Raw genomic sequence first — 19,412 nt, forward strand, 5'->3', positions numbered from 1 at the left:
TCAAGCATGTTATACTCGGCCATACTCAGCCGTAGTGCGGTCGGGCCTACTTGATTTTGATGGAAATGAGGGACGCTATGAGGATTTGATGGCAAAAAAACTATGTTCCATCCCACAATACCCTACAGACTGCACTTACTTTGCTCATATATTTGCATAGCACTGCCGATCTCATCTTGAATGGCTCCTATTGCGATAACCGCAAGCAATTATCATAGGCAACATTTACATTACATATACAAAGACACCTTCTTGAGTACGCCAACACCGCAGCCGTATTGGATGAGGTAAAGTGAAGAAAATTGTGAATATGCTTCCTCCTTGGAGATGTATTATGAAGCAAAAAATCTCACTGGAATAATCCAGACTTATTGCTTTTGATTGTATAATCTTATCCTTGCTCAGTTTTATGATACCATTGCCGAATTTATGGCTAATATTAAAGCCACGTACACTATGGCGGATGGGCTGACATATCACTTCAACCCGGTTCCACATGTGTCTCCTACACAATTGACAAGAAAAAGGAAAAGAGTATTTATCATCATTTTAGATCTCCCAAGAGTTTATGGCTCCCATGGAATCTTGTATGAAGTATTTTTTAGTTGCCGACACTAATCTAATATGTCCTTCCTCATTTGCCATACAGTGATTCAACATGACAGCCTAAACCCGTAATGTAGGAATCTAAATGTTGCCTAATGTGCCAAAATTACCATTGCTCGTCACCAAAATATATGTTGACATCTTTTCTTATGCTCTCATCAACCTCTGAAATTAACAAAAATTTTGAGTCTTGAGAAACACCCCCCACCCCTAGAGACTGCATTCCTCCATAAAGAAGAAAATCAAGAGGAATTTTCCTTAATAGCTGATAATAACACGTTTGTTGATATAATTTTAACATGATCTTATGAGGAAAAGAAGTCTGTGCTGAGATGTGTAGAATAGATGAAGTTCTGGTAGGTGTAAGATGACACCACCAGTTGCAAGTTGAAAGTGCTCGGCTGAGAGGTTCAACCCCGCCTGTGAGGGAGAGTGAGCCCATGACTATCGGGCTCGAAGTCATGTGTCCACACCACGGGGAAAATTGGGAGCAAATGTGGATGACGTGAATCTTCATTGAACTCAACCTGTGATTACTATCAGCACTTTATGTAAGTACTTCTGTTTCTCTTCTGAAATATTTTCATAATTTCTGTCAGTTAGTGGTGATCTTATTGGAAAAAAAAATACAATGCAATACAATACATCCTGATTTATATAGCGCTTTCACAACAGCTGCGTCTGTAACAGAGCGCAAAACAAAAACAGTTAACTCAAGTAAAATAATAAACAACACAAAAACAGCAACAAAAAAGAACAAATTGAAAGGATATGTAACATGATTTAAAATTTGGAATGTACGGGAACAGGAAAATTATTATTTTTAAAAGTCATAGAAATGCAACAGCATTCATTGTACTTAGCTTCCAAAATCTAACTGCACTATGACATGTGAGAAGGTCGTGGATAAATATAAAATTTCCACTGCACATGTTCAACTATATGAGTCAAATCTTTTGACCGTACATATTTTCACACAGCCATGTATGTGCAAAAGCGTGATTGAAGAAGAATTATGTTTGATGCTACACATTTCATTATTATTAGGTGGGAATGTACTGCATGTAAATGTTCTGTGTTATTTGACCCAGTTGTACCTGCTGCTTGATGGAGATGAATAGTTGGACACAGAACAGACTGTTCTGAGGCACTTATTGTTTATTTGAGGTTTTACCTTTCAGTCAAAGGAGCAAAGGAAGAAGTTAACTTTTGCACGGTTGTGTTCCTCTGATGGTGCATACTGAAAGCCACCCGTGGAACAGTAGGCCATAGGCCTTCTCCATCGAGTGTTGATAACAGTCTTACTCCCTGCTGGTAGATGACTCCTCGACGGGCTGTCAGTGAATGTAAGACCAATGCAAAATGACTCAAAGCTGCTAATGCGTGATTGGACACGCCATATTCAAAGGTTTCCCACAGTTTATTCAACTGACGTGAAATTTTGCTTTGTTACTTTAACCCGGTCAGGGACAGCGGTTACTACAGTGGACAGCTAATCATGTTATCAGGTTATACGGTGCGTGAAAGGGTGAAGATTCTTTTGCTGACATATTTCAGTTCAGCTGGTATGTAATTGCATCTCTTTCCATTGTGGAGCTTTTACTCAAAGTACATATAAAGGTGAGGGAATATCACTTGAGCTCAAGCATGCGTTGTGCAAAGTAAACTGCAACAAAATCACCAGTATGCGCATAGACATAATTATGTGTATGTGTGCCAGTGCCCATGTGTGTTGTCTTACCAGACATGCACTTTTAAATTTTCCTGGAGCATAAAGACTGCTAGTGTTTCAAACACAGGCCAGCGGGTGACCTTTGCCATCCCTTCCCAGAACAGCCATCCTGGAGTACAGGTGCGATTTTCTCACCTGGATGTTTTGTTAGAGACAGACGCTCTCATGGCTCGCTGATCAACCAATAAACCGGCATCTAACTTGGCACGACGCACCTTCCCACACCCCGCGTCTGTCCCAAGTCTGCACCTTGTGTTGACAAAAGGGCTCCTTTCACTAAGTTCATGCAACACCGCGCCAACCTACATCTTCACATTTTGTTTTGCTGCATGAATTTATTCTACTGCGCACACACACTGTTCAGTTAGAATTTCTTGACACCGTACTCATGTGTGTTGTTAATTTCATCATGTAGTAATGCTGTTGAACAGTACAAGTCAACCAGGTCCTTAATGACAAAACACCAGAGGCATGTGCTATAAAAGTCTTAAAAGCAGATGTGATGCTGCTTGTAAGGGTTCCAAGCATCTGCATACCAGGTGTGCTTCAAATCTGATTATTCTACTTTAGATATCTAAAGTGATGTTTAAATTTTACTTAAAAGAGAGAAACCCACAGACATGGGACCCGGATGGCCTTTGACGATCATGTGTCAACAAACCTACGAACCCAGTGTGTGTGTTTGTCCTGATTCCGTGTGATTAGCGGCGAGTGTTCCCGTCAGACAGAGCTTGTCTCTGCACGGGGCCGAGCTTTATGATGTAGGCTTCTCTGGGATCATGACAAATGAGCCATGCACTAGCACGAGCAGACTGGCTCAGCCTTGCAGCTGAAGCCTTTATTCTCACATTGTATTTCAAACACTTGGAATAATTAATCTGTGCATTACGGTGAAAGATGAAAATTAACACATGTAAACATGGATAAAAATCCAGATTATCGCCAAAGTGCTCACGAGCAAGGCACTAAACTTTCCAAACCCTCATCATGCGCACTGTTTCCTTCTAGGAATCGTCAAAGCAGAAGTATGGATGGTGAAGTGGGACCAAGGAACCAGAGGTCTGAGAGTCCTCTGAGCCAGCTGACAGGGTTGGGAATGAGCTGTCTCCTCAGCCCGAAGTATCGCCACTGCGGACCTGGCCTTGCTAGTCCCCAGGAATACAACCAGTGGCTACCATACCGCCATGATGCCAGCCTACTGCCTATGAAAGAAGACCTGGCTCTTTGGCTCAACACCATCATGGGTGAGATTAACCTTTGAACAGAGACCCTGTGAAGCCAAGGGACTGGTCAAATGTGGACCTGGTCGACAATTTCTTGATGTACCATCTACACTCGACCAGTTACAGTTTTCACAAATGCATATTCTTTTTCTGATCTGATCAAGAGATTCCTTATTTCATTGCCAATATCACGACACAAAATGTTTTAGCGTGGTTGAGGAGCCAAACGCAGGTGTTCTCTCAAAATATCTAATTATAAAAAATTTAAATCAAAGACAATATAATATTTCAGAATCAAACAAAAACTAAATAAAAGTCCAAAAGGCAAAAGAATAAACTGTCACGCAAAAATCTAGAACATAGATGAGATGATTGACAGGGGGAAAACGGTCCAACAACGACTCAACGGAGGCAGGGAATTTAACACAAACAAACTGATAAGACAACGAGGAACACCTGGACCAGGCGAAAGGGATGGACTGAGCTGATTCGTCAACAGAAGGAACTGGGTAGATGAGCACAGGTGGACACAATAACTTGAAGAGATACATTGACAAAAAGACATCAGGGAAAACACAAAACTAAGATTCGAATCAAAACAAAATGCACAAACATGTCATACTAGGTGTCAGTGGAAAAACAGTTGAAGGGAAGGATTCGGGGAGTGAAGTCCAAGGAATCATTCGAAAAATGGATCAAAAACTGACTAGGGAAAGAACCAGGAAAATCTAAGTCAGTTATCAAAAGCTAAATGAGATTCAGAAAGGAAATCAACTTAATTGGGGCCATCTTCAAAGTCTGACAAATCTGAATCTAAAAAAAAAAACATGGGGGGAGGTAAATTTGAAGGGGAGCGTGAAAAACTAGGACAAGTCAACGGGACGGATGACAGAGACATGGAGGAAAAAAAGAGTATAGTAGTTGGCAGGTTGAAGGCAATGGGAAGCAGACTTCCAGCTGGCAGGGCGACACTTTGTGCTTCCCGCCGGGTCCTTTTGTGGTCGCATCACTCTGTTATGTTTTACCCAAATGCAAGGTAGCAGGGAGGCAAGGCTGAATGAAGCTCAAAAAGCATTTTATTCCAAAAACGCAAAATAAGGCACTTTGGGATGAACAACAACAAAAAAAAACAACATTAAAGAAAGTGCAATCAAACTCAAGCAATGACTTGACAATTACACAAAAACTCATAAAGCGACTGAAGAATGACAACTGACAGGGGCTACAAATCAAATTAAATAATCCAGCAATGACCGAAAGGAGGCAGGGAACTAAAAACAAACAAACTGACACGACAATGAGGAGCAACTGGATAAGACACGAAGAGATGAAAGAACTGTTTGGTTAACTCGAATAACTTCACAAGACAAACATTGACAAAAGAGACACCAGGAGAACATGAGAAAACTAAAATCAAATCCAAACCAAGTTCACAAAAAAAAAAAAAAAACAACCAAACACAATATCATGAAAGAAACTAGTGCTTAAAGGGATACTTGAGCAGGCTGAACATTGGCACTTAGATAATCAGCGTGAATGTAAAAATGCTGTTGCTGCCGAGGGAGACCAGCATCCACGCCTCTAAACCATTCATTCCAAACTCTGACCGAAACACTTGATGCTTTTGAGTGAGAATCACCGAAATGATCTCTGCAAATTACACTCCACTTTACTTGGTCAAGCCTATTACTTTTGTTTTGGTGAATGTTTCAACTTTCATGAGGAAATAACACCCAGCAACCAAGGAACCATTATCACTCGGCTCACGTTGACGTCATCAGGTTTACCCATTTTGGTCCCAAAAGTAGTGGCTAAATCTGCAAAAAACTATCATTACTGAGTCATTTGGGGGTCAAATATTCATGCAGACATAATTTTCAAGTCTTGAACTACTAAATCAGGGGTCGGCAACCCGCGTCTCCGGAGCCACATGTGGCTCGTTAGCGCACCCCTAGTGGCTCCCTGGAGCTTTTTAAAAATGTTTGAAAATAGAGAAAGATGGGGGAGTGAAAATATTTTTTTTTGTTTGAATGGGGTTTCTGTCGGAGGACAAACATTCTTAACATTTTCAAATGCTGGAAGAATGTGTCGAATAAATCTTACATTTCAACATTTCTGTCAACAAAGATTTGCGTCAGAGCGTGCAACACACGTTTGTATTAGCGGGGCGGGATGCCAGGCAGGTGGCTGTTGTAAGAAGGAACGGCGTTTCATGTCCAATTCACCGAGGGAACTGGCAAAGAATGGCGATCTGGAGGACCAAGAGAAGCATTTTAAAATGGGACGCGTCAAAAAGTTTACACGCTGCAAAAGTGCGTCCTGTGCCATGTTCATCTCAAGGGCTGTTATGGCTGTTGCTCATTATCGCATGCGGGAGGCTGGTTGATCGAAAAATAGAGCTTTGATCAAAAAAGGTTGGGCCCCCCCTGCTCTACAGGATGCACTGCAGGGGGGAAAAAAAACGTTTAATCAGGAAGGCTCATTGTGTATTTGTAGCTAATATAGCTTATATAGATACATACAGCATGTGTTGCCTTCTTCCGAAGGCTTTTAATTGTTGCGGCTCCAGACAACATTTGTTTAACGTTTTTTTGCTCCAATATGGCTCTTTCAACATTTTAGGTTGCTGACCCCTGTACTAAATAAACTGTTCAGCCGACAGAGGGTTGGCTCTCTTTAAGCTTATATTCTTTTTACAGTTGATATCATAAGATGACACATTTTATTGATGAATCTTGCATTGATATTGATGTTCAGAAATCACCACAAGGCTGTTCTCTTCATTTATGTATGTATTTATTGATGTATTTATGAAGTCAAGGAGTACTTGCATGACTATTTTGTGTTTGTGTTGTGTGTAGGTGTGGATATCACCGCTGACACTCTAATGGACAGACTGGACAACGGCATTGTTCTTTGTCAACTGGCCCAGTTTCTCCAGGAAAAAATGAGCCACAGCAATAATGGAAAGGTGCTGAAACAGAACCAAATCATTATTTTGGGGATTGGTGGCTTTTACACCTCTTTTTTTAATCAGTTGTTTACCAAAGCCCGCTATAGGTAGTAACCATTCTACAAAATAAAGCATGCTGTATGGGACATAAAATGACTCAAGCTATGATGCACAATTCTCTGATAGACAATAATTTCCCCCCACCATAATACAAACATACGCTCAGACAAGCAAATGCAAGAATGCCTGAGAATGTCGCAAGTCTACAAAACTCAGCGCGATGCATCCCGAGAGTTTCAAGTGAGAAGTCAACAGCGACACAACAACAAACAGAAAACCAGTACAACTACAAAAACAAGATGATCCCTCGACATTAAAAGCGTTTAGTTGAATGTGGGTGTTCTCCTTACATCATTTTGTGTGTGCCTCGTGCAGCCCTTCACCAGAAGAGTGATCCATTGGCGAGCTGATGCAACTTCAGGATCTTTTTTTGCCAGAGACAACACGGCCAACTTCCTCTACTGGTGCCGCAAGATTGGCATTGACAGGGCCCACCTTTTCGAATCTGAGGATTTAGGTGAGCTCGTGGTGTACTTTGTATTTGTCAATACAATATTTCAGGTTTGATTCTTGGTCCATCTAGTATGCAAATAAGATATAATTCCAAATTTGTGCTTGGTTAATATTTTTGAGGCTATTCATAAATTGTTATTAATAATCACTAAAAACAGGCTGTGTACCCACTTGCTGGGTAGCTATGGATATTTCGCAGATTGGGTTACTTTCACCCATGGTTGAGATAAATTTAACGTAACATTCATAGAAAACGTCAATGGCCCCCGTATGGCTCAGGGGTAACACTGCTGACTTTGGACACGTGGATCCATTGTCAAAGTTGTGCCAAACGTATCGTGTGAATGACTTGGTGTGGCAAGCCCTGAGAGGGGAAAGTTGCTTCTTCTTCAGAAAATGATGGTGTGGAAATGAGTATTATTTTTAACCACAGTTGCACTGATTGCCTCGTAACCAATTTCCTGGGAGCTTTAGCTTGTTTGTGTGGGTAGTTTTTACAACTCTTGTTGGATTCAAATGTTGATCCAACATGCAGGGTCAAATCTTTCACCCCATGGGCCAGTAGTTGTAATGTGGATAAAAATGATGCGGATTTGGAATCCCATTATTTGCTGTCCAGGATCTTTTTTATTTTTATTCTGTTTTTGCAAAGCAACATTGGAATGGATCACCCTGCTCCACATACACCGTTTTGAAGATTACCAGATCCATATGAGCAGTGCTCTAAACGGGACAACATATCACAATGTGGATTACAAGCAATGTAAACAACAACGGATAGACGAGCCAGCAAAGACAAATTCTAAAACACAAAAATAATTTTTAGTTATAAATGTATTTATCAACACTCATCTGAGCGACAATAAATAAAAAATCGGCATAAAAACATAAGCGTGGATATTTTCATGAACTCTTAAAATTCAAATAAAGGCTACCTGTCCCATAGCTAACAATATCAAGAATGTTGTGTCTTTGATGTTATTAATTGGTAGCCTATATCGACTTCATTACTGTAACAGGTGAAGAAATCAAGTGCATAGTATAAATAAAAATACATACACAAAACAATACAAATTGACTACTTGACCAATTTGAAATTTTTGCTGCATTTTTTTTCCTGAAATCCTACTCTCAGTTGCATTCACAATAGTCTCGGTTTTGTTGTTGTTGTTGTTTGCTTGCTTTTCCACTGAATTCATCCAGATCCTACTGAAATGTTTTGAGCAACACAAACTGAAGGTTTGATCCATATTAATACGAGGAATGGATTGCATGAGCAAATTTGATTTCAGAATGCTTCTTTCCCTTTTGTTCAAAAAACTTTATGTGACTAGCCGAATAGTGGGTTGGGGAAGTAGTGATACAGTGACAGGCACTACTTTGCTAACTTAGTGAGTCTCATTGTACTATAACTCATATGATGATTGCTTTGCCTTCCCTTTGTGTCCGATTCGTGCTGCGGATGTTCTGCTATCGTATCAAAAAAGGTCCTGCCACGGTTTTGACCTTACACATCATTCTTTTCCTGGAACCGAGATCAATGAGATTGTTTTCAACAGTAGATTTGGTTGAGTGTCGCAGGGTATATGTTGTGCAACTGCCTTCTTTGTAATGCTGTCGGCATTGTTGGCTTCATACAGGCACTTTGTTTGATGTGAAAGTAGTATACCGGTGGAAAGAGATGAAGCATTCATGCCCTCATGTCCTCAGATGCACATTCAAAGGCCACAGGAATTCCAGGTCTGCCTCAAAGATAGAGATGAACAACAGAGATAGATAGAGCACTTCCCAAAATATGCCCCCTTTGCCGTACCTCAGTTTTTTTTTTATTTATTTTTTTTTTTGTCAAAGCTTCATTATATTGATTCTATTTTTATCACTCTCTCGATCTCTCCCCTCTTTGTTTGTGTTTTGTTCATGTGCTGTGTGTAGTCCTCCATAAGCAACCCCGGGAAGTGTGCCTGTGCCTGATGGCGCTGGGACGCATGGCCGCCAGGTAACTAACTACGGTAACTGTATGAAGTACTCCAGCCAAAATCGGGCTCCTGCAAAGTCACATCATAACGCAATGAATGAAAGTGTGAAAAGAGGAAGTGTAATTGGTGAATGACCAAAGCAGGCAAACATAAGGCATAATCTTTTTAATTACTTCGAAATTTGCATTGCAGCTTCCTGTATAAGCTCTTCATTCATTATTATTTTCATGATTATCTATGTTCGATGACATAGCTGTAAAAAAGCAGCAACATTCTTTTGTTCCATTTCTAATTGCTATTTTGAATGACATCATAATGATTGCCATATTTTTGCCTTTTCAGGTATGGCGTTGAGCCTCCAGGCCTGGTGAAGTTAGAGAGAGAGACAGAGAGGGAAGAAGGAGAGAGTACCTCTCCATTGTCCACGCTACCCTTCTCCTTTTTTCCAACCCCGGAGCTTTGCTCACAATCGCATTCAAGCAAGTCCCCGACCCCACCCCCTCCCTCTCCACCAGTGCCCCTCACTCCAAGCTCCATCTGTCTCTCTGAAGCACACATCTCACCCTTCGCGTCTGATCTTCCATCAGCCACTGCGGACCCAATGCCCACGTGTTTCCTGCAGTCCTTCCTCTCAGCTCCCAAACGCTGCACAACCACAGCTTCAACACAAACGCCTTTGTGCTCCACTGGCACATCTGCAGCCTCCAAAGGCCAAACGCAAGTGGCCATTGCGGCAAGACCCCCAACACCTTGCCACCTGAACCGTCACTCCAGCAAATCCACTATCCGACAGAGCACCGGCACCAGCAACATTTTGGATGACACTGTACGCCTCATTCGTGGAATGTATTATTTGAGATTGCAAACATTGTGAATGTTGCACGTCTGCAGCACATTAACACCCTGTGTCTGTCTAACCTCTATCAGGTGAGAAACATTATTGAAAATCCACCCTGCAGCTGTCCAACGAGGTTCCCTGTTGAAAAGCAGCCAAGAAGCTGTTATCGTGTGGGGGAAAAAGTTCTTTATATACGGGTAAGCATTGCATGGCTACACCTCAGTTTTTTTCCCTGTAGTTTATCTTTACCCACTTATGCACTACTAACAAGTTACGGTCAGTGAGCGATGCAGAACACCTACCGACAGCGAATCTAATTAGAATTGCTTAATGTTTCGTAATGTTCACTTGCCTGCAACCACTCTTTTTTTTTTTTTTTTTTGGGTGTTTGTTTTTTCAAATCAATATCGCAACCCTGTCCCTGACTCTATGTGAACCTTTTGAACACACTGTGGTTAACGATCCAGAAATATAGCACTTCCTGCATCCTTTGTCTTGCAATTACGGAGAACATAAACAGTGAAACAAAACAACAACACAATATAACAACATACAACTGTACCACATACATCATCTGGTGCGGTTCTGAATCAGTATTGATAGAAAATTATATATTCTTTATTAGAGCTTGGACGAGCACCCAAAATCTGCATTCGTTATTCATGTTCATGTTGACGAGCGAGTACCAAATAAACTTGAATCAGTTACTTATTGTACTTTTCCCCAAACACGTGAGCAAAATGGTAAATGGCAAATAGAGTGCACTAAGGCAGCCCTTTATCTACAGCACAGGTGTCAAATTCAAGGCCCGGGGGCCAGATATGGTCCGCCATATCATTTTATGTGGCCCGCGAAAACAAATCAAACATATCAACTTCTACCATGATCGCTAAAATCTGGACCAAAAGTTCAACTTCTCATATGTAATAAATCTGAGAGATATTATAAGCATTTTCTTGTTCCCAAACCCCTCATTACAGCAACTTAAACAATTGTCGAATCAACCATTATTCTTCACTTCTTTAAATGCATTCACAGTCATAATGGCCCTCCAGGGAAAACAGTCACTTCAGTGTGGCCCACGGCAAAAATGAGTTTGACACCCTACAGCATATGCTGTCCAAAGCACTTGACAAATCCTCATCCATTCACTTATTTTAAGACATACAGTATATATCCCCTGAACTGGAGTGTACACCAGTGCGTTGCTGTAGTAGCGTCATCCTACGCAAAGGTTTTCCTTTTTAGTTTATAATAGCTTACTTCAACTTCCAGGATCTCTTGTCTTACCCCGGCCAGTGGTAGATTCCAGGATATACTTCTTGCTTTGGCCCAGTAAAGCCATCTGTATAGCGGCGTACGAGCTAGCGCAAAGCTAACCTGTTGTCTCCCGTCCGGCGTCCACATGCCAAACTCGCTTTGTATGCTGCTATGACGGTGTGAGAGGCCAGCAGTGACGTAATAAACACAAAAGCATGAATACACTGCCAAGCTGTTCTTCATTGACTCACTGCTTACCAGTTGAAATGAATGCTCATTAGCCGGCCAAATATTCCTACGCACATGTAATGTTTGCTGAATGCAATGTGGACCTAACTTTTCACCCATTTGCACTCCCCACATATGGAAACGTGAGCGCCATGCCGCCATCCACACACACCACCACAGAGGTAAGCTTAAGTGGGCCATAGTTGGATTTTAGGATAAGTATTCATCAAGATAAGTTATTTAAGACACGGTATGGGCAAAATAATCTGTGAAGTGCTTCATTTAATGCTAAAAATAATGTTGATACAGTGGAATTGATGGCTTGGCTACTCTCAGGGAAGGTGTTCTTTGCTGAGCCGCAATTAATTTGTAGTCTGAAGAACAAGGTGGCGTTCATTGGATATGGTGAGTTGAGCTACAGTACATTCATGAAGGCCTCCACTGTGGCACCATTCCTTCTGGCAACATTTTTTTTTTTCTCAATACAACACTGGATTCAAACAGGAGCTCAGAACATTCAGATTTTACCCATATTATCCCCATTGAAATCTTCAAAAATAATTAATAATTAATCTATAATATATAATAATTAATCCTTGATTGTTAAGGTCACAAATAGTTCCATTGATTTGAAGTCCATGCAGGCAGTGTATGTTCAGTTAGGGGATTGGTTGCCAGCCAATCACAAGGCATGTTTAGACAAACAATCACATTCACACCATCACAAAGTGAGGATGTAGTGTGAGTTAATATGGTAATTTGATGATCCAATTTTATCCTGCATCCACAAGTAAAATATACACAGTGCCATTATTATCATTCATCTAAAAACATTACATTCATTATTCAATGTTTTCAACATTTGCTTTATAACAACAACGTTGTGTTTTATTGCGTTTCTTCAAAACAAAGTGAAATCAGGAGGCGTGGCCGAAGACGAAAGTGCTTGTTTTGAAGGACAGCCAGGAGAGATGCTCGTGATAGACCTGGTATTGTAAATAATGTTGCCGGTGGTTGTATGGTGAACAATGTGACAAGTTTTAAACAGAACAACAATTGAAGTGAATTGTGTTCAAATGTCAAATTCATCTGAAGGTGTCAAATTGGTATTTTCAAAAATATTTCATATTTTGCACTGTGCAATCTACTGTACAATTTAGACTCATCAACACATTCCATTGACATTAAGGGCTCACACAATCACTTGCTTTAAGATCCAATGTTGGGCCATTTGTATTTATATTGTGTCTACATTTGTAAATGTGAATTGCATATGTAATTTTAATTTTAGTTTGTAATTTTGTTTTGTTGTAAGAGGTCACCATTGCGAACAACTGATTTTAGATTTATACTTATTGCCTGACCAACGTCAAGTTATAAGCTAGACTAGGTGAGAGGCTAATAATGTAAAACGTTGAAGTATATTAAATGAAAGCACACCATTTGAATGTCATTCTATGCCAAACATTTTGTAGACGAATATGAAATGGCTCACCCCAAAGTATCTCTTGATAGTTCGTGTGGGCATAATATGATTTAGAAAAGGTAATTAATCCGTCGCTGTGTCAGCAAGTTGAATCAACCTTTTTTTGCCATTATGTGGGATGGAGATGTTGGTGCCTTTCAGCCTCCATGAGTCATTCACCACCTGTATGTTTCAATACAAAGGCTCAAGGAAAGGCCTTCTGGGAGTCAGGGTTGCTTGGCAACGAATGGTCTGGATAAGACTGGGCTGACAACGATTTGATTCAATACACAGACCTTCAACTAAGAGTTCAAATCTGAGGGGAAATGAAACGTGCCTCTTTCAGGTAGATTTGACAAAGATATGGCTGTTGTGTGCAGTTCAAATGGCAGCCCCTTTGGGACTCGGCGGCCTTCCATGTGGGAAGGCGTCTCATTGTATACTGGATGATTTCTTTCATTCTTGCTCGGATCCATCAACCAACAAAAATATGACTGCCTCCAACCTCGCATGTAAATGACAAGCACGGGGTGGGGGAGGGAGTTTTATTTTGTAAAATCTTAGTAGGAGGTAAATACATATAAAGATGCTGATGCTTATGCACCGCACATGTGTGTGCATGATCTAGTTAGTTTGCTGCAATGGCGGCCTTCATTATTGTTCCAATGCTGGCAAGACAAAAGTGAATGAAGAACGTGCCTGTTTTGTAGATTACTCAGCACCTTTTAAATTTTTAGAAAAAAAACGTTTTTTTTTTTTTTTACTTTGGTTTTTTTCTGACCATGTTTTTTCATAGCAGTAGAATGTTTTGAATCAGATTTCAGAATTCTTGTTCTATGAAAGGCGAAATGGGTGATGTCTAAGTGCAAACCATTTTCATTGATGCATCCGTTTTCTATACTGCTTGTCCTCATTTGGGTTGCGGCCTACCCACATAATTTTGGGTGAAAGGCATTGTACACCCTGGATGGGCGCCAGCTAATCACAGACCACATCAAGACAAGAAACCATTTCCCCTCACATTCACACCTTTGGACTATTAGGAGTCTTCAATGATCCCCACATGCATGTTTTTGGAATGTGGGAGGTCGCTGTAATACATGCAGAAACCCCATGCAAGCATGGGGAGTACATGCAAACTCCACTCAGGGAGGCCAAAGCCCAAATTTGAACCTCTGTATTTTTATCGCTACGTGTTGGATATCCTGGAAATGTTAACGCAGGTCAACAGCAAGCCAAACTCAATCTTCATTCGCCAGGAAGCTGAGCGTCTTGCTACTTTATTACGGTCGTCTTTCTGCAGCAAGTTTCTCTCTGACTGAACACGGAATCTGCTAGCCATAATACATTACGATTACTGACGACGTTTTCAGAATGGGCTAGAGCTAAACAAATGCTGACTGGTAGAAATTATTTTAACATGGAATATCACATGAATTACGACTTTTTAAAATCAGGAAATGTTTCAAACCCTTTTTTTTAACCTTGATGATATACCTCTGAAACTTTTACTGTGGGCAGAAAAAAACCCCATCCAGGAACTATATGGTGAATGTGTTAAACACTTGGCTAATCAGGTTAACACAATATTCAAAATATAAAGTTATACATAAATAAGAATTTAAACAGGTGACATGCACATGAAAAGCCTATCCAAAAGTGGAACACCATCAGTATAGAAGTCAAACAGTGGTGGGAGGAGGGCCTGAATCAAATTCAGTTTAGGGCCCACCCACAAAGGCACTGCACTGAACTCACGCACGCGTACAACTAGTGGCTCATTGGTCACTAGTTGAAAACCAATTAGTGCTTTGTTAATCTGATTGAAAGTCCTATTGACCAAGCACACTTTTAATTGGTAATCAATACTGTCAGCCTCAGTTTGTTGAAAATAACAGATACAGCTAATGGCACAAGTCCAACTGTGTCTCACGGTGAATGTGTAGAAGTAAGTGAAGTTGAACATTGTTAATCCAGCCCAATGTCACTCAATTCCTATAATCAAATCACTTTTACATGTGCATGATCACAGATAACAGATCTTTTTTTTTATTTTTTTATAATGCAATATACTTTTTTCATTGTTTGTTGCAGGCCATCCACACCAAATATATCCAGGCATACTTTTAGTTGGTCGCAGTCGCACTAGATAGAATATCCATGTTTGCTTAATTAATTGAGCTAGAGTTCTGTCCTTATTTCCTTCATGTTTCATGTTTTAGCCATTTAAAAATATCCAAAAAGTTATTCAAACAACTGTACATTAACATAGTAAAATTAAATATACGAGGTCTTTAACATGATATTTTGATGTTCAAGTTTTTCTATCCACTAGTCATATAGCACCTCAACCCTGTGCCCTCAGTCGGCGTTCAGCCATAATTCCTCAACTGTAGACATGATTTGCACTAGCTTTTCCTCAGCTTTTGACAACATAAACACGCTGCGGCTGGACTGCGGCCGCCCATTGACCCCCGACTCCATCTGTCACCTTGTGTCACACAGCTGTCATCATTTGTGGAAAGAAACCTACCATAAACCTCAATGACCATCCACCGTTATGACCCCCTCGATGTGGATACACCTTTGGAACAAGCCCAAATTATTGATTTGCAAGACAACGTCATTAGCAACGTGTTTAATCGAACAGCTTGTTAATGAGCAACTGAGCGTGACGGCCCCTCCTCATATGTAAACGTTCAGCCCTCCGCCCTCCCCATCCAGCCCATTTCCTTGGAGGGGCTATTCAATCATGGTGGCCATGAAGTGCTCAGCCATTCTCTGGTGATGAAAAAGAGGAAAGCTTTCCTTTTTTTTTCCTCTGTCCCCAATTAGGCTCTGTGTAGCCAGGACACGATCTGAGTGTGTCATTGACAGGAAAGACATGCACAAGATCATGCCACATCCATTCTTTGTTCAACACATTTGCTAATAAGATAAACCTAAGGACGGAGGAAAGTCTTTCGAGCAGTATCACGTTTTACATTTTGGCCTGAGCATAATTACAGAAATGACCTCATCTCTTTCTCTCTTTATGCTTGAGTGACCTTTGGCGTGGAATGATTACACACACGTGTGTGTGTGTGTGTGTGTGTGTGTGTGTGTGTGTGTGTGTGTGTGTGTGTGTGTGTGTGTGTGTGTGTGTGTAAAGCTCTGTTGCATGGTTGACAACATGGAAATGATCAAACTGTTTAATTTTACATATTAGATATGGTAATGGTGTAGGTGAAACAATAAACATCTATTCAAATATGATCCACACAAATTAGCTTGGCTGTTATACATTCTTTGCAACAATTTGATCAGACTCTCTCAAGATGAGAGGCGAAGGCCGTCAAAACTAAATATCACCTCGAGGAGAACTCGACTTTTATATTTCACGTCGGCTCCAAGGCCACAATTGTCACCCTCAAGGTGGCACTGAAGGAAAACTTCAAAATTCGAAGTCCTGTTTTATTTTCACGTGATGATTTGTCCAATCATGATGAGATGCCCGCCAATGGATCATTTCTATGACTGTAAATGTTATTAAGATAAGATAAGATAAGATAAGATAACCATTATTTGTCCCCCATTGGGGAAATTTGCAGTCTACAGCAGCAAAATTGTGTGTGTGTGTGTTTAGGGGTAGAGAATAAAAACAAAATTAGGGGCCCAGTGTTCCCCCTTAGTCTCAGAAGCTGTGGGTTTGGCTCAAGTCTGACTCCTACTGGCAGTTGTTTCAATCCTACTCGTCACGTGAGGCCCGCATTAATTTTTCAGCAGGATAAGATGAGTCAGTGGGCCGAACAGGGAGGACTCTGGGGAATGCAGAAGATGCTTTATAGGATGCAGTCTTAGCAGACTGTGTAGGGGGATGTGTAGGGGGAAGGGGCTTTATTGCTGACTCACAAGTAAAGCTGCCTGTGTGAACATTCGAAACATATCCGCCCTCCCCAAACAAATCATTTTTTTCTACTTAGGTAACATCTATTCATAAATCAGCTACAGTTAAAAAAAAGTGAACCATATTACATCCAGATATCTATAGATTCAGAAGAAACATTGTTTGGTCACAGAAATTCACAAACGCAGAGCTGGCTTGCCCATTGGGCAACATAGTCAAATGCTAAGAGCATCATGACCTCCAGGGGCCGCCACAAAATCAGGGGAAAAAATATACTGTAATAGGGCCTCCAGGGGAAGTCAAATCGTTTTCCTTTTGAGAGCAGCTTTCGTTAACCTCGGTGGAAAACGACATCTGGTCAAGGAGAAATCTCAATAAGTGTTTCCTTTAGAATATAGGAAACGACAGCACTGATAAAAAATGAGTTTGAGTCCACGTTTTCAAACTGATCCCCATAACGAGATGGCGACTATTGTTGATGAAGTCTGGAGCATGAAAAGGATTTTTTTTCCCCCAACGATTGACAACGTGTGTGCTTGCTGTATTTATTTCAGTCAGGTTGCCGCCACTTTTGAAGTGAATTCAAAGAATTCAAACAACCTTTCGTCCATGCATACATGGACGAAAGGTTGTTTGAATTCTTGGATCATCTCAGTCAGACAGGAGAGAAAAGAAAAGCTGCTTGCTTTAAACTTGAAGGTTAAGACTTGAAACTTATTTGCGACTTGCATATTGTGACGCACCTCCAATTCAGTTAATTCACATGAGTTTATTCAGGTAAACAAGCATCTACAACTGCACACACAAATCATCGCCGGGGTATCCCAAATTATATCGGACAACAAGTGAAAAGTGATGTTCAAATAAACCACTCCAGGAAACGAAAGCTAATGAAACAAATGGCTCATTGCAACTTTCGCTGTCTTACAGGAAGTCACGCCCATAATTGCTTCTACATCAGAGCCCCCAAGAACAAAGTGGATATGTAATATCATGATGAGGCTATTACACTTATTTATTTATTTATTGTTATTTTTTACATGGTTTTAGCCATAAGGGTCTTAACCACAATGAGTTTGACAACAGTGCTTCACACGTTATGGTTTACATCAGGGGCGTCAAACTCATTTTTGTGCGGGCCACAATGAAGTTACGCTTTGCCTTGGGAAACCATACAAATGTTTAATCACCTCCACATATTAAATACGCAGCGCACAACAAATTGATGAATAACTAGTTTTAAAATCAGAAGTCAAGAATAATAACTGTTATTGTGGATTACATATGACAATTTGAAATTTTGGTTCAGACTTCAGCAAGCATCATGGAACTTGACATGCTTGATTTGCTTTTGCGGGCCACATAACATGATGTGGCGGGCCAGATCTGGCCCCCGGGCCTTGACTTTGACACCTGTGGTTTACATGTTTTATTCAAAGCACAGGTGTAAAACTCCAGTCAGCAAGCTCTGGAAGAGTCTGACAAAAATCAAATCGGGTGTTTTGGAGGAGGGAAACATCTAAAAGATGTGGAATACCGGAGTTGACACCTGTGTTTTACGGTTTCTTATCGGTCTAGTTTTAAAAGAATAATTGAAGAATACACAGCCAATTAACAATGCAACCATTTAAAAAATCATATGTAGTACATTTAATTATGAATGAACAAAAAAGGCAACAATTGGGCAGTGAAAGAACAGCAATGTAGATAACATCCTGTGGCTGTAAATCAGGAAAACGGTTCACGGAGAATGTCAGGCTTGACCCCTGTCAACCTTAACATTTTAATCTGGAGGATGTCAGATGAGATAGACCGCGTCTCGGCGTTTCCATCCACGCTGCTTAAGTCTGAGCATGTGCCATTGATTTTTCATCCAATACGTGTGTCATGCGTCTTGAAACATGAGGGAAGGAGGGGTGGTGGGGGGCATATCTGCTTGTGTGATCACATTCTTAATGCTTCCTTAATGAAGGGTTTATTGGCGATAAACCAAGAAGGGGGGGGGCAGTGCTGACAGGACAATAGCCCGCTTTGCGAGGCCTCCTGGGAATGTCAATGTCTCCTGGGAGTTGTGGGTGTGCAATGGATTCATCTCAATCCCGCTTTAATTTTTTGCCCTGCTTTCGTATTGTGGCTGTAGTTGCCATGGCAGCAGCTGGTTTTCATCGCTAAGGCTCCTTGCCTGTGAAGGATGTCTTGAATCCGAGACAGCGGCCCTTTCTGCAACAGCTGTTCGCGTGCATCAAGGCTGTATGCTTTTTTTATTGACAAGTCGTGCACGTTACGTGTTTTGTGTGCGGATGAAGCTTTGTGCGTCACTGCTCCTGTGCGCATGCATGCTCATATATGGATTAGTCTGTCATGGGGGAGCTCAGCTGGTGGCACGAGGTGCTCTTTCATTTGGTTTAATGAGATTTTGACAAAGCTACTGAGAGATCATTTGACTTTCATGGCAACAACTTCATATGCAAGGCAAGCTTGTAAATATTAGATTAGCGCGCGCGTGTGTGTGTGTGTGTGTGTGTGTGTGTGTGTGTGTGTGTGTGTGTGTGTGTGTGTGTTATTTTTATTTAATTGCTAATCCGTAAACATTGTGGCAAAAATACATTCCCTGTGTGGCTTTTTTTTTTTTTTGGCGCAGATGCTGAATGAGCGGCCCGTGATGGTGCGGG

The 19,412-nt window shown here is 40.9% G+C and overlaps 1 protein-coding gene across 4 annotated transcripts in view; it reads left to right on the plus strand.

Annotated features, from left to right (window-relative positions):
- Positions 1–865: 865 nt before the first annotated feature.
- gas2b (growth arrest-specific 2b) overlaps positions 866–19,412 on the plus strand; it is a 32,444-nt gene continuing 13,897 nt past the window's right edge. The window contains exons 1-8 of one of the 4 annotated variants that reach the window (XM_019867530.1): positions 866–1,157; positions 2,327–2,458; positions 3,347–3,582; positions 6,423–6,532; positions 6,950–7,091; positions 9,020–9,083; positions 9,406–9,889; positions 9,991–10,098. In XM_019867530.1, coding sequence (XP_019723089.1) covers positions 3,366–3,582; positions 6,423–6,532; positions 6,950–7,091; positions 9,020–9,083; positions 9,406–9,889; positions 9,991–10,098 — 1,125 coding nt within the window. In that variant the 5' untranslated portion in view covers positions 866–1,157; positions 2,327–2,458; positions 3,347–3,365. The remainder of the gene's footprint in view (positions 1,158–2,326; positions 2,459–3,346; positions 3,583–6,422; positions 6,533–6,949; positions 7,092–9,019; positions 9,084–9,405; positions 9,890–9,990; positions 10,099–19,412) is intronic. The other 3 variants (XM_019867529.1, XM_019867531.1, XM_019867528.1) reach the window with 3 other exon arrangements.

This window comes from Hippocampus comes, unplaced genomic scaffold (assembly GCF_001891065.2).
Source record: "Hippocampus comes isolate QL1 unplaced genomic scaffold, H_comes_QL1_v1.1 scaffold2, whole genome shotgun sequence".
NCBI classification, from domain to species: domain Eukaryota; kingdom Metazoa; phylum Chordata; class Actinopteri; order Syngnathiformes; family Syngnathidae; genus Hippocampus; species Hippocampus comes.